The sequence below is a fragment of the Rissa tridactyla genome, chromosome 2 (assembly GCF_028500815.1).
Source record: "Rissa tridactyla isolate bRisTri1 chromosome 2, bRisTri1.patW.cur.20221130, whole genome shotgun sequence".
Classification (NCBI taxonomy): domain Eukaryota; kingdom Metazoa; phylum Chordata; class Aves; order Charadriiformes; family Laridae; genus Rissa; species Rissa tridactyla.
The window spans coordinates 54124344-54139370 of NC_071467.1; the positions used below are offsets into that span (position 1 = coordinate 54124344).

Consider the following 15027-nt stretch of genomic DNA (forward strand, 5'->3'; position numbering starts at 1 on the left):
CTCCCAATCACCAAAAATTACCACCAGACAAAATTATTTGGGAGCCTTCCAGATTTTAAAGCTATTTTGATTGTAATTTCTTTGACTCAATCAGGGGATTTTCTATCTGAAACATCTTACGCTATGTAACAATGGGGTGGTTGGATTTTTTTTTGCAAGTCATCCTAGCAGAGCTGGTCCTGCAACTCTGTCAAAACTTGATTTGTAATATAGGTTGACCCTAGCTTGAAGGCTTGTCCTCCAGGCACTGACTTGGTCAGTTCTCAGACAGGTGATGAAAAGTTAGAATTCAGGATTTATAAATCAGATCTACCCATTTTTTCTTGCTTTTGTCACTGCTATTAAGTTTGTGCCTAGGTTCTGCCTCAATTGAGCTTGATAATTTACTGTGATTTTATAGGATATTAAGAAAAATGGCACCGTGGTTTTCAAAGCAATTTTATCTTTAGATTCCTAGAAACAGACAAGTAGAAAGTACTTAAGCTATTTGTATTAGCATATTAAAAATATAAGCCTGACTGTACACAGATAACATGCACATATTTTTGGAATGTCTCTGACAACCTTTAAAGTTAGGGATTGGTTGGTTTATTCTAAGTGTCACTCATTTATGTAGTAAATCACAGGAACAGATGCAGCTATGATGGAAGTTACACAGACAAATTCTTTACCATGAGATAAAAAGGAGAAAAGCCTAATGCTTTTTGCTTTCATTATCAGTGGTGTAACTTGGAGCCCGTTAAAAAGTGTTTGTGGTATTTATAATTGTGTTTCGCCAAGTCACAGCTGACTGGAAAAACATGATGCCTCTACTAAAACACCTTGAAAATAAAGATTTGGCAAAAACCCCCCTCATTTCTGTTCTTCCTTCTCTCCTTTTCACAAGTTCTACAAATGCACCTCCAATGTAACAAGACCATTGAAATTGTCAATATGCTGGTGACCAGAGAGTACAACTTGTCTCAGAAAAATGTTTGTATGATCAAATATGAGTTCAAACAAACAATTTTGCAACTGTATATAACCCAAAATGCATGTAAAATGTCCAAAAATGGTTTACCATTAAGTATTGTAATATTTTAGAAAAAAAAAAAACAAAACAGAAGTGCAGAAGACTCCAGTAGCTGAAGTCCCCACAGTAGCAGCAATATTGAGGTAGGAAGCAGAATCTGAACCCATATTTTAAGCAGTGAATGTGTGTGCAGTGGAGAAGAGGAAAGGGGCAGAATGAAGGAGAACAACTCTGGTAACAGGATCCATCTCTTAGACCTCTTGTCCTCAACAGAGTTTTCCAGTCCCTTCCATATTCCTCATCTTTTAGGTTGGGAAAGTGCTTCCATCAAGTTATACCTTGGCTGACTCACCAGCTACTTTGCCCATACTCCTACAAGAGATCATAAGGCACAGCTGCAGATCTTTGTCTTATCCAGGTACACATCTTCATAAAATTGCTGGAACTTTGTATCTTTTGTATCTTTCATATCTTCGGTCTCTCTAGCAAACTTGGTTAAAGTTGGCCAATGGATTCAAAAGTTACTGGCAGGTGGAGGCGACCGGTTGGCATGTGGACAGACAATGTAATTGCATACTTTTTTCCCAACAAAAACCAGGCTAAACATAACCAAGGTACATACAGATAGCTGAAGGAATACGTGCTGAATCAAGCTCAGCTGTAATGGAAATGTCAGTTATCTGTTGCCTGCATCTTCTTTCAAAGTTAGCTAACCAGTCCATTTTCCATCTGCTTACAAGTGCAAGATAAACTTCTGCCACTTTTCAGGAACGAGCAACAAAATGTCAGGTTTTTTTTTCAGCTGGATCAGTTTATCTGGACTGTGAAAGATTAAAAACCAGGAGGACACTTCTAGCAAAGACAGAAAGAAAAAGCTGCCTACTTCCTGGTAGGATAATGAGAGTACAGCAGTGGAGGTGTGCGTTTCAAGATCACAGCAAGCTGTGCTTTATTCAGAATGGCACCACAGCATTTGACACATGTGCTGTAACCACATGGAAACCATGGCATGGGAGGAATATTGTAGGAGGGAGATTGTAAGGCATAGCAAGAAAAAAAATCCCTCAGCAAAACCAGGAAAATAAATTTGTATTACGTAAAGGAGATATGACACGGTTGTGCTGTTCAAAAGTTGTTCCTTATATAAAAAGAAACATTGGTAATAATGAAAACCCTTTCTCAGAAGAGTAGGCGCATGAGCAATGGAAGGTAGGTAGGTGGGAGGGACAGCGTGGGTTGAGAGACCAATATTAGACTTAAAGTACTCGGAGAGGAAAAGTCCCACAAGACGAAAAATCCCTTCAAAACCAACAGTGAAAGCAAAAGGGAACGTGTTTTTAAGTTGTTTGCTCTGCCAAAGATGAAAGCTAAGCCAACTAGAGACTGCATACAGAAAACTGAGAGAGCAGCAGAAAGAAATGCAGAAGATCCCTGACAATTACCACTGTAGAAGCACCACTTTCACAAGGTGCCTTGTTCTTCACTGACAGAAAAAAACATAATTAAAGGAGTGAAATACCACTCAGCTTTAAGGTGTTAACAGTGCCCTGCAAGGTAGGTAGAAAGGTAGAAAGTCCACTAGTGTCAGTAAAAGGCTGAGGGCTGACTAGAGTGGCTTTTGGCACATTTCCATAAGGCTCTTATTCAGGTGCAAATTGAACTCAAGTCAACAGTAAGCCAAGGAAATAACTTGTTATCACGCATTACACAATTGCTTGATGACCTATATTCAGCGAGTTAGGGGCCCTAATTTAGTCTCTGGCCGACATGCCAGCAAAGCTCTATCACAGCTCTCAGAGTAATCAGGGTAGCCCTGGGATGAACAAGCAATGTCATAGCCAAGGTCAAGTCATGCTACAAAGACAGTACGAAGAAGTTTTCAAAAAAGACCTAGCTTAGCAGAATACTTCAATTCCCCGAGCAAGCACTTGGCTAGTTCTCACAAAAAAAACCCCAAATTATCACGTTCAGCAGAAAGGAATAAAAGCAATGCATAATTATGTATTATAGAATTTGTGTCTGAAAATGGAAAAGTTTCCCAGGAAGAGATATTTCTATAAAGTACCATCATAGGTTAAAAGAAATAATTCTACCTCATCCCAATTTGTGCTGAAAAGTCATTGAAAAAGAAAAGTTATTTCATATTATGTCCTCTTTTTTTTGTTTTACTACCTTTTACCATTTTCCTTGTCCTGTGATTTACATCCTACTTCTGCATAGCTCCTAAACTTACATGAATTTTATAGAGTGCAGCTTAAAATTAAGTACATTCCTAAAAGCTTTCCTGAATAGGAAGGGATTAAAAAACATATGTGAAATGAAGTATTCATACAAGTACTTTGCTGAATTACAATGACTTCAAAGCTAAACCCAAAAGCTTCTGTTGCCTAGCCCCTGTGATCTAACATCCTCTGTGGGTGAACAGTGACATACAGGACATTTTGCTTTTAATAATTCCATATTCTTTTGCAAATCTCATATCTATAGAGAACAGAAATGACCAAGAGCAAATACACTCACTGTGACGCATTGTACTTCACATATATATTACAGAACTACGGAACATAGGTTTCTAACGTCCCAAAAAGAATAAGCTCTGTGCCTGAGTGTGTCCGTGCATAAAGCATGGCTTTATGGAGTTTGTGGTGGTACGTAACATTTACTTTCACCTTGCAGAGGCTGCAGTAACTGATCTCAGGGGAGGAGCTTTGGCTCAGGGAAGGATGTGGTAAAGTCTGCTGGATGATAAGAGGAATCACTGGATCCCTTGAGCAAGTGCCAGCTAGCTTATGAAAATCCCTGCAGAAAATGAGACTACTTTCTCCTTTGGACACTAATGGAAAGACAGAGCAGAAGCAATTCCTGGCTTCCCTTGAGACAAAGTCAGGCAGGCTGCTATGGGGAGATGCAGTAAGCATGTTTGTGTCTTCTGGTCTACTCATCGCTGATGTCAAGAGCATGACATTCTTAACAAGGATCAAACGCTTTTCTCTGAAATCTATTTCTCAGATAAGGTCTCTGGGAAAAAAATGGGGTAGAGGAGGACAAGGAAGGAGAGGAAATTAATGAGGGAAATGCAGGAGGAGTCTTTAGTCACTAATCATGGATACTAGAAGAGATACAGCTCTTTTTTTTTTTTTTTTTTTTTCCATTTTAAAGCTACAGCCTTAGGCAAGTTATACTAAAATTAGGTTATTTTTGGTTCAGTGAACTATGATTCACTATTACAGCAACGGATTTTGCAGAAGACAGACAGAAACAATTGTTGATTTAAATCCACACTATTTTCTTTTGCGGATATAATCTATTTTCTTGCTTTAGGGGACCTCTCCATTTTAGAATCATTTAAAATAAAACATTAATACCAAAATTGCCCGTTTGTGCACCTTTCATGAGAATTTGCGTGTCTCTCTTAAAAGGCCCGAATAAAAGAAAAACACAGAGTTACATTAAAAAAACATAAATTCATCATTCCTCTTGACTAAAGCTTTCATAAGCGATTAAAAAAAATTCAGTTTTGGTTATATCTCTCCACAAAATACAGTGCCATCCTGAGTGAACTAAAGAGTGAAAACCATGGATTTGTCTATTTTCAAACAGTCATTGTTCTTTTTAATTAAATGTCAGATGCTCTCCGATGAGTTGCAAAGACTAGCTTAGGGCTAATTTCACATGTTGAGTACATATAAATACACAATTATGCAAAGCTTTCACAGGTCAAAGCTACAACTGAGCAAAGTATTTAAAGTATAGACCTATTGTATATTCCTGAATACTCACCTAACACTAACAGGTTGAAATACTTTGCAAATTCAAAGCGCAGGCAGCAGGGCCTCTTTTCAGAATAACATTGACATACATTCCCAAATCTACTCTTGTTCAGAAAAAAAACAACCAAAAATAAGCATGATCAAGCGCACTTGTTTAAATACTTAACTGGTACCTAGAGGTAAAGAGTAGAAACAAATAGGAACAGAAACTGGAGCTCTATATGATGTAGTAAAAGATGGACTTACTTGAGGGTGGTGAGCTCTGTAAGGGATGGCTGGGTGGCCTTGAGATAGCTCTCTCTCCGTGCAGCAATCTTTGGAGATGGCTTCGGACTTGTGTCTGAATCTCCACTGTCATCATCCCCCATGGCTTTGATGTAACTGCCACTACGCATTCTTCGGCAGGGAATCTCATCATCTTTCCCTCGTGGAGTGTATCCAGTCCATTCATCTTGAGGAACCTGAAGTGATAAACACAATTCTCTTATTAGTACGCTCTTCCCTGATGCAATTGCACAGCAAGATTTGACTGTGCTAAGCCATAACAGAGCCGTAACAAAAACTCTCATGGCCAAGGGCCCATCCTTAATCCCATTTGACCATGGTTTGCTGTTTGCAACGAAGGCCTGCTTTTCCCCCTGCATGGTCACAAGAACCTCTGGATCTGTTTGTTATTTTCCACTGTTTATCTGGGAATTTTATAGCAAACATAGAATCATAGAATTGTTAGGGTTGGAAGGGACCTTAAAGATCATCTAGTTCCAACCCACCTGCCATGAGAGTCTCAGTTAAGTCTAATACTGATCTGGATAAATCTGGTTTTTGGTGGTTTTTCATTCAAAGCATTTCCAAACCAGATCAGGGTATTTTTGGTTCAGCTCAACATACTGAACCCCTTTGGGGAGGCACAAAAAATGAAATACAAATTCTTATATCACAATCTTTTCAGACAGAGTGTGCATATCACTAGAATGATATGATAGGATAGGATGATATAGGAATCACAAGGATGATTTTGGTTCAAGATACATTTCAAATTAGTGGAGCTATGTACTAATCATCACAAAAGTAGGTTTGCAAGTGTGAAATTATACTACTATTGCTTCTATAGCATAATTAGCGCCAATGAACACCTGCCAGCTTGCAGGGATCCTCCTTTTGAATTATGTTAGTCTGAGTCATACAACTCTTTATTCCTTTCTTTTTTTTCCTTTTTATTGACGTGCATTATTTCTCTTGATCTGAAGTAAGTGCTCTCTGTTCTTTGCATTGGAAATCTGGAACACTGGGAATGTGCATTCACGAGATTTTGGGACAGCAGAGGACAAGGGCACGTTGCTCTTGCCCACCCATCCTCTCCCTTCCTCTGCTCTCGGGGCTTCTGACCATTTTAAACCGACACCCTTCTCTTCCCTCTAACAGCGGAAACAACATGCAGTGGAGCAGGGTCCTTGAAAGAATTGTCCTGAAGTTATTTAGCAGAAACCCCATTTTTATAGTAAAGGTGAAACTGCAAAAGGGCTTTTTAGTTAAACATATTTCATGTTAGATTTAAATAAAGTAGTTGTGAAATTTTAGTTTGCTGCTTTTCTGATTATTCTCAGTGAATCAACTCTATAAAGCAAGCTCTGGCGACAATGCTGAGAGACCTTTACAAGCCAAATCTGGGTTGCTGAAATTTGTTCTACAGCTTATGAATTATCTACAAGGATAATCACCGAGTGTCTCTTTTCTATGAAAAGTTTGTTCTTCAACAACATTTAACTTCTGCTGAGTATTTTGTGTATCTGTTGCTTCCCAAACTTCAGCCAGCGCATTTACGTGCCAAACTGAAACACTGGACTGTTAGCTAACAGCTTAGCTGTTGATCCCCACTAGAAACATAAGCCTAAATCCAAAATCTGCAAGGCCTTTCAAATGCTACTGTCAATGTAGGTCAAATTTTTATGGCATTTTATCAGTCTATGCTGCTATAAACTGCAATCCAAAACCCACTGTGCTACACAAAGGAACAGAGATATTTAATGGAACTAAGCATTCATGGGCTTATTACTAATTATAATTAATCAACCAAACTATTCATAAGCCATGCTATGCTTTGTTTCCTGCTGATTTCAGGCCCAAGACCTCGCCAACTTTCTTCCTTCATTGACTCTTCTTTTCCTGCTACTGACATTATGATTTTGGGCTTTCCTTGAACTTCCAGGCTCAAATAAGTTTTCCTCTTGTGCTCAGTCTAAGCTCTCTATTTTCTCACAGATCTCTCTTGGTCAAGTCTGGCCTTGATAAATTCACTTGGAGCTTTAATATTTTCCTCAGAGGACTCAAGATTTAATCCTGGAAGTGTACTCTAGCTTGTATCTTTATCAAAATTTCTTCTTATGACAGTCTTCCTTCTGAGGACACAGACTTCCTTTTCAGTTGCTCCATGTTTTATTTAACCAATTCTTAACCTTATGCCTTTTTAAAGTAAATTTCCATGTTTTCTATAAATATCCTTTAGTTACTCTACTTCTGTGAAACATTTAAATTCTTATCTTCCAGCAGCATTCCTTCCTTAAGGCAGGAATATATTTCAAAGTCCAGTTTTCTTATTGAACAATGGCATGCAGAATTGTGTAGCTATAGGAAGTAATTGAATAAATACACTTAAAACCACTTAAAATATTCTTCTAGAAAAGGGTGAGAGTTTAGCTAAGAACTGGAGTATTACAGACTGAGAGTACCGAGTGCTAACAGAACCCACTGGAGGAACTGGATTGATATACAGCTCCGATATGTTTGCACACAAAATAAATAAATAAATAATAAAAAAGCAATGTTTCAATTCTGTGACTTCTAAGTTTATGCCTAGACCCCAGATCTGGAAAGTTGATGCTTTCATGATTTGTACACGTTTGTAAAGTGCAAATGAAAGTAATACTTGTAATAGTGATTTTGATTCTGATTTTTGACGTACAAGAGTACAGAGCATTTTACAACCCTCCTCCAGCAACTTATGACAGACAAAGCATAATATTTTTTTCAGGTATTATTCTTGCATTGGTTCTAGATCTACAGCATCATCAAACAGCAAAAATACAATCTGTATTCACACCACCCCTCACAAACATTTTGGAACCTACAGCTCCTGCTCATCAAATGTTAAACCTTGACTTTTCAAATCACTCATGTACAAAAAAGAAGTCAACACAGGTTTAGTAAAATCAAGCTCTGCTGACATTTTGATGACATACTTGCACTTCAGTCAGAAGTTTTAAACCTGTAATAGTGTATTTCCAATCAGTTTTCAGGCAGATATTTGATATCTAAGTCAGAGTATGTAGAGAATCTGTGAATTCTCAGAGGACATGCACTTTAATCTGTTTAATATTTCATTCATTATGCTTTAGTTAAAGTTCTTTGCTTTCTCTCATTATAATAAATTAGTGAATTAATCTTTAATGCACTAAATAAAATATGTTAGTATAATGTTAATGTTGGTGACTTCAACAGAGAAAAAGTCAGGGGCGTTAAAGCTACAATGCTCATACAGCACCCATAATTCAGGCAAGCTGAACACTTGTAGTTTTATTAAATAATAGACATACCGTTAAATTTAATGCTGTAGTTTATAGGTGCAATGCAAGTGATGAGATATAGTTGCTGTGGGCACCATAACTCTGGAATTCTTGAGTTCTGTCATCAGTAACCCCATACATAAGTACAATACCTTTTATCCCAAAGCTTCTCAAAATGATTTAGATATGGTAGGCTGAGTTTTGAAAGCTGGTTGCAATGAATTTATCACAAAAATTCCTATTTACACATGCAAACACCATGTACCGCGATGAGCTTTGAGTGCATTGCTCTAGCCCCACGATTTGCATGATGTGGTCGAGAGGAAGTGTCCAGGCGGTGCTCTGCTCACCCAGTGAAGTGAGCAACCACTGAAAAACAGCATGCAACCTTTTTAGTAGCTCTTCCACCTTTTCAACGCTCTGGTTGCAGGAAAAGAAAGCTGAGCTGTTCACACAGAGACCGGGGGCAAAGCAGTCTCAGGGAGTGCCACGAACCCACTGGCTGGTTTGCGTACTGAGAGTTACCTGCATGCCCAAAACCAAAGGAAATGATACAAACGCAACCCAAGTTCCATTACCGTATTATGGGCTTAAGGGTAAACCCTGTATATGCCAAAGAGATAAGGATGGCTATGGGTAGGAAAAAAACCTCCAGATTTAGAGAACAGCCTAAAATATCAACCCTGATATGCTTCTAATTTCATTTAACACACTGAGGAAGTCAGAGTGTTTGTACAAACTATCTTGCCTGCCTAGACAGGCAAGGTTGCAGTAGAAGAATGTAATGGATATTTGATTTAAAGCTGTTTTAGTTAAACAGTTTGCACAGTTTTCTTGCAGATATTTAAGGCTAAGTGGTGTGGGTTTTTTTCTTCTTTTTTTTTTTTTTTTTTTCCCTTTTCAGTAAGATTTCAGTATTTAAGAGAATATTAGGGAAAGAAATCTGGGTCCAGTTCCCCTTTACCTTATTTCAGTTTCACAGGAGTCGGGAACCCTGATTTCAGAAGTCGGAATAGGAGAAAACGGTAAGACATCGCGTAACTGGTAGAGAGCACTTGCAGGGTAAAGAAACGCTTTAGAAGTAGTAGATTTTTGCTTTGGCTATTAACAGCTGTAACACCTTTTATGAAAGGATGTCAGAGCACTGTCTGTGTATTACTTGAGTAGGATAAACAACCCTTAAAGCTCAGCATTTCCTTTCATTGTGCCTGTTTTGCTGTTTACAAAATACAGGCAGATAAAATAATGTCAACATTTTAATACTTATGTGCCTACAGTCAAATACCTCAAGCAATACCTACTGAAAGAAGTGACCTGATTTTCAGAGTGCTTTCTTTGGTGCCTAAAAGGAATGGCTGTAACAGCTCATAGCAGACAATGAAATATACTGTCACAATAAAGTTTTTCAAAGCATGGGAAAAATAGGAAAACATAAAGCCCTCTCAAAACTACAAATTGCAAAATGAAAACCGATCACGTTACTTCATGCATTCTGTTTCTATACATATGGCACTAAACATTCTGTAGTGTGTTTCCTGCTGTTGATCTGGAAAAACTCTGGGAAAACTGCCTATGTGAACCTCCAGCTCTTTTCTTTTTTTCACTCAGGAGGTCTGCACAAATTTTCCCACAGGCTCTTACTTTGTTTGAATGGCCAATATTACGGCAAGGTCACATACTGCACTGCACGCAAGTGCAAATGCACGGTATCTGCTGCCTTAGAGGATTAATGGCATTAAGACTGACATACCTGAGATAAAGCTGTTTTATGCTTTTAAGAAAATCGTACTATCCAATTATCTTGGCAATACCATTTTTTCAGTATCAGAATATCAAGCAGGAACATCACTTGCATGATTGTTTTTACTCTCATGAAAAAGGGGGAAGAGCTAAACTCAGATCTAACAATGAACATCATTGTTTTTATTAAAATAGAACTATTGTTATTCACACTATTGAAGCAATAGAGATCCTGGAAACATTTCTTTCTGCAAACGATCTTTAAAATCACGTACAATTCTTTCTTCACAAGGCTAAAAATCAAGAGTGCGCTTTACTTACACAAAAAGCGCAGTGAAACACAACACCATCATTACTTGAAAATACAGAGAAAATATTCAGCAAAGGCCTCTGAGCCAGGAAACCTCCTGAAACTTAAAACTTCAGCACACAGCTAGAAATAAAATGTTTGTTACAAGTATGAAAGCTAAGCTATAGCTTCTTTCTTCTGATGAAATGGCAGATATAACACTCTTCTGTAAACAGAACAGACTATACAGATAACATACTGCCACCAGCCAACATCTTACCTGGATTAGCTTCATTTAGTGCACAGATTACCGGTCCTGATCTTTAACTAAATTTATGTTGCTCTGGTAGTGTTCACACTTTGTCATTAGCCAAGCTGGCCTGACCGGTCAATTCCTTTAAGGCATTTTTTTATATAAAGGAACTGGATTTTTCTAATGGATAGTCTAGATCCCCAAATAAAGAAGTTAAACAAACAGCTATACTGGCCCCCCAGTTTTCAAACATTCATTTCAAAAGCTCACACATAGTGGAATGTGAAATAAATCCAGCATGTAAGGACAATGGTAAAGAAAACATTTTTTATTCCATTTCTAAACAATAAAATTAGAAGAACTAAAATCCTTCTTTTCTGCCCCAAATTGTTATTAACTTACCTTACCGGATGAAATAGCAAACAGACTGTTTCTATAGCAAATTAAGTTCATTATTGATCTCTAGTTTGATTTGGTTTATTGCAGCTGAAATCATTAAAGCTTCTCCCCGTGCTTTGCCAAAGCAATGTGGGTGACTATAGAAGTAAACACAAGGACTGGAAGGAGTGGCTAACCATTGCTCACAGCAGTAGACTTGTAACTTTAGCTTTCTATTAGTATGCAAATACTTAATGAAATGAAATCACACAACTGAAGAACAATGCTTAATGACTGCTCAGAGCAGATTTTCAAACCCATGCAATTTGGTTTTCTTAGCTGTTATTATGCATCTTCTGCGTGCTGTTAAGGAAGTTTCAATTGCCATCTTCCACTTACTAAGTCTATTCCTAGCACTCATGAATATTGAATTAATCAGACCAATAAAGATGAGTAGCATTTCATTCTATCATTGTGCATGCGTTAAGAATCATTGAAGTATGCAAAAAAGAAGGAAGCCTTAGAAAGCTTAAAGAACAATATATGTTTAATAAGCCTCAGGAGTTTTCAAAAAGGCAGATCGGAAGGTTGCTTCTATTTAGGACAAATAATATGCTCAGTATCTGCAGCAACACTTGATTCAACTTGTACTATTTCAGTAATCAGGTTCTACTATAAATTCTTTTAATTTAGCTGACTTATCTCCATATTTTTTTACATGAAGAGCATTAACAGCCAAGACAAAGACCCTGTCCGAGATAGAACACTACTTCCTCGATCCTAAGTGCCCTCACCTTGCATCGAACCTGAATAAGCAGTGTGAAGAATCACAATCTTTCCTTCACATAACAGTAGTTTGGAAAGTCTTCTAAAAGAGTATGAATCCTCATAGGCTAAATCAATAAAAAAAATTCTTCAAGCACTGCTCCAGTTTATAATTTTCATTCATCAAAAGGTGCCTTGACCACTAGCTTGTCAATCTGATTCACGTCCTGTTTTATGAAGTGTGTCTCCTACACAAAACCACCATGTCTTGATTCCAGATAAGTCTTCTCCTCCTGCTTTACGCATAAAAATCCAACTAACCATGAAGAGGGCCACGTGGATACAATGATTCCAGCCAAGGGCCTTGCAAGTTTGTGACCCCCAAACACATTCTGCAGAAAGGAAGCCAAACGGCAACTACCACATCTATTAGCTGAAGGAAACATAACTGAAGGTCATATAGCAAGACTCTTGTCCAGGACCTCAAACTAAAACTGCTTCAGTGATACTCATGGATGATATTCTCTCTGTGGCAGAGGGCAGACATTCGTTCTCATCTTTCTCAATACCCTTGAAGCTTGCAGTGCAGTTGGCTAAAACGAGATACGGCTCCTTGCCCAAGTAAGGACAACACAATGACTGTTAACATGAATACCAGTCCTGGAAAGCAACGGAGATGTTCTTCATGGAGAAATGTTCTTTCACTTCTAGATACCTTCTTTTGGGGCGAATCAGTTCTTTCCCTAATCACTTCAGCACCTGCATACAGTGACTAGCTGGCATCAAATGCCAGTGCTCTTTAATGAGATGTCATTTTACGTTTCTTTCACTACACATGACCACAAGCCCACTATCAAGCAGCCAGCAGGAAACTGGCTTGTGAATGGAGAATGTGTAGCTGAATCTGTATCCTTGGAAGAAAACAGATGTGGCGGGGAGAGCATTTTGAGAAACAGCCCTTATGCTGTTTCTGTTGGCTGACTGTAACTGGATAATCTCTGGTGCTTTGCTAATGTTGTGCTTTCGCAGGCAGCAGCTGTAAGTAATGCAGTTAAGCCACCATCTCCAGCTGCCTATTAGCTTCTGTCGCATTTTAGTGGACAGTGGACAGACTTTGCTGAAACTTCCACAATGCTTTCTTTTGGATTACAGTAATGAAATACACCTGTGTAAGAAGCTTTCGTTTGGTTCCAAGGAAATTTTCCTGGTTTCAGAACATCATAGTGTGTCTTTTCAGCGACTCCAAACTGTCACCTCTGCTCTACAGCAGAGTCCCACTGGATATCAAATCAAGGTCATGGTCTTGACTCTCATCTGCTGGGAACAGAATTGCTAGAGACCAGGAAATCTCAAAGATTTCCTAACAAACTGATTAACAGGCTGGGGTTATGTCAGTAAAGCAAAATTAGACACAAACTTATTTGCACAAAAGAGTCTTTGAGACAAGTCAAAGACTGTCTGTGGAAGCCCTGGACCATCGGAACTGTCACAGTGTCTTATCCAACTGCACGGCACATTGCTCAGCCTCTGGTGAGAGAAATACACATCTCTCAGAAGTCCAAACAAGACAGTCCATTGCACAGGCTCGGGGTAGGAGGATGAAAGGATAAACAATATACAACAGATTCAGGTTCTTGGTGCTTAATTCACTAGTGACAGCAGCTCAGATGTGCAACAAGCACAGCGCAGGAGCATTTGTAAGGCAGAAGAGGAACTGTGGCGAGCTGCCCCCAGCTCAAAACACTCTTCTGTCACTGTAGTATTTCTCCCCTCAAGATCTGTACTATGAATTCCATTCTGGAAACAAAAAAAAACCCCATAACTGGATGTAGGGGAAATATTCCTTATTACTTTGCACTGACTGAGGAAAACATATCACCTCTCAGTGTTTTTTTCCCCACCTACTTCGCACGTCTCCACAATAAGAGTTAAGAATTTCAAACTCAGATGCAGATTGAAATGATCCTCTTTGCTGGACTTGGTTTGTCTTGAAGATTTTTGTGTTTTTTTTTTTTTTTCCAGTGAAATTACTGAAAACAATAAGATTAAGACACTCCAGATATTTAAGTCTACAGAAAGGTGTCAGATCCAGGACTGAGTCAAATCTTAACCTTGAAGGAACTGACACAGATACCAAAAGCCAGCTATTATGTGCAGCCATAATTTTCATAAACATTTCTGACGTAACAGTACATGCAACGTAGTGTCACACAAGTACGCTGCTAAATCCTATATATGGTATGCTAGCAACACAAAATCGGGATCCAGCTGCCAGAATTACGTTCATTAAGCGGTGCGCTATTAGAGTATAGGGATGTTAACAGAATGAACCAACAGTAATTCAAATTAATCTAGAAAAAATAAGATAAGCACTAGTATATTCAATACTAAGAAGTAACAGAATGGTGATAAAACTGAAGGACAGAAAATTATTACCGAAGGAACATGGGCAGATAAAATTGCAGCTAAAAGTGAAGTACTGACATTGCTGTAGAACAGCACTCTTGGTACTTAAGTGGCCCCCATTACTCCATTACTCACACACCAAAGGTCAGTCCAGGTTTTAATTAAATAAATGAGAACATAGCAGTTGTTAAGGTGAAATATGTGGCAAGATCAATCTCACCAACTCAGCTGACAATTTCTTTTTTTTTAAGGTAAATTAAAGGACGGCAAAGATGAAGAGGACAGCTATACTGAAATACTCTCCTACATATTTGTCTTAATATAGCAAAGACATCTTGGGTAGGTTTACAGGTAGGCTAAATAACCAATATGTATGTTCAATGAAATTATTTGTTATTAATTTATTTTTTGTAAATAACCTATTTTGTGGGTTATTTATATTTTCCAAGTTCCCACAAATTCCCTAACTTTATTCACTATTCGTATTACCCATCTCACAATTTTAAAACTGAAATAAATTAGCTTTCTGTGAATGATATTTTTTCAGTTTTAATGTTCTTAGATACTAGTTTATTTTAAAATTCTTCAACATTTAAGAATTTCTAAACATTTTCACGATAATTCCATAACCTGGAAGCTGGCCTAGAATACATTATAACATCTGACATTTTATTTCACAATTGTTCAAATTGTTTCACTAGCTTTACCAAGAAGTATGTTTCATATGAACTCAGTAAAAACAATTGAAATTTATACCTCATATACTTCGTAGTTCTGACTGGAAAATTGAAGGGGAAATAATATAGGCTTCATTAATTTTCAATTTATAATGGAATAAGAGAACAAAAAGGCAG

At 37.9% G+C, this 15027-nt stretch overlaps 1 protein-coding gene across 2 annotated transcripts in view; it reads right to left on the reverse strand.

The window, feature by feature from the left end:
• Positions 1–15027, reverse strand: part of DLGAP1 (DLG associated protein 1) — a 419863-nt gene that overhangs the window by 122503 nt on the left and 282333 nt on the right. The window contains exons 1-2 of one of the 2 annotated variants that reach the window (XM_054193163.1): positions 11027–11077; positions 5029–5243 (exon numbers count right to left, since the gene is read on the reverse strand). In XM_054193163.1, the coding sequence (XP_054049138.1) occupies positions 5029–5243; positions 11027–11077 (266 nt within the window). Of the gene's footprint in view, positions 1–5028; positions 5244–11026; positions 11078–15027 lie in introns of those variants that run through there. The other variant, XM_054193162.1, reaches the window with a different exon arrangement.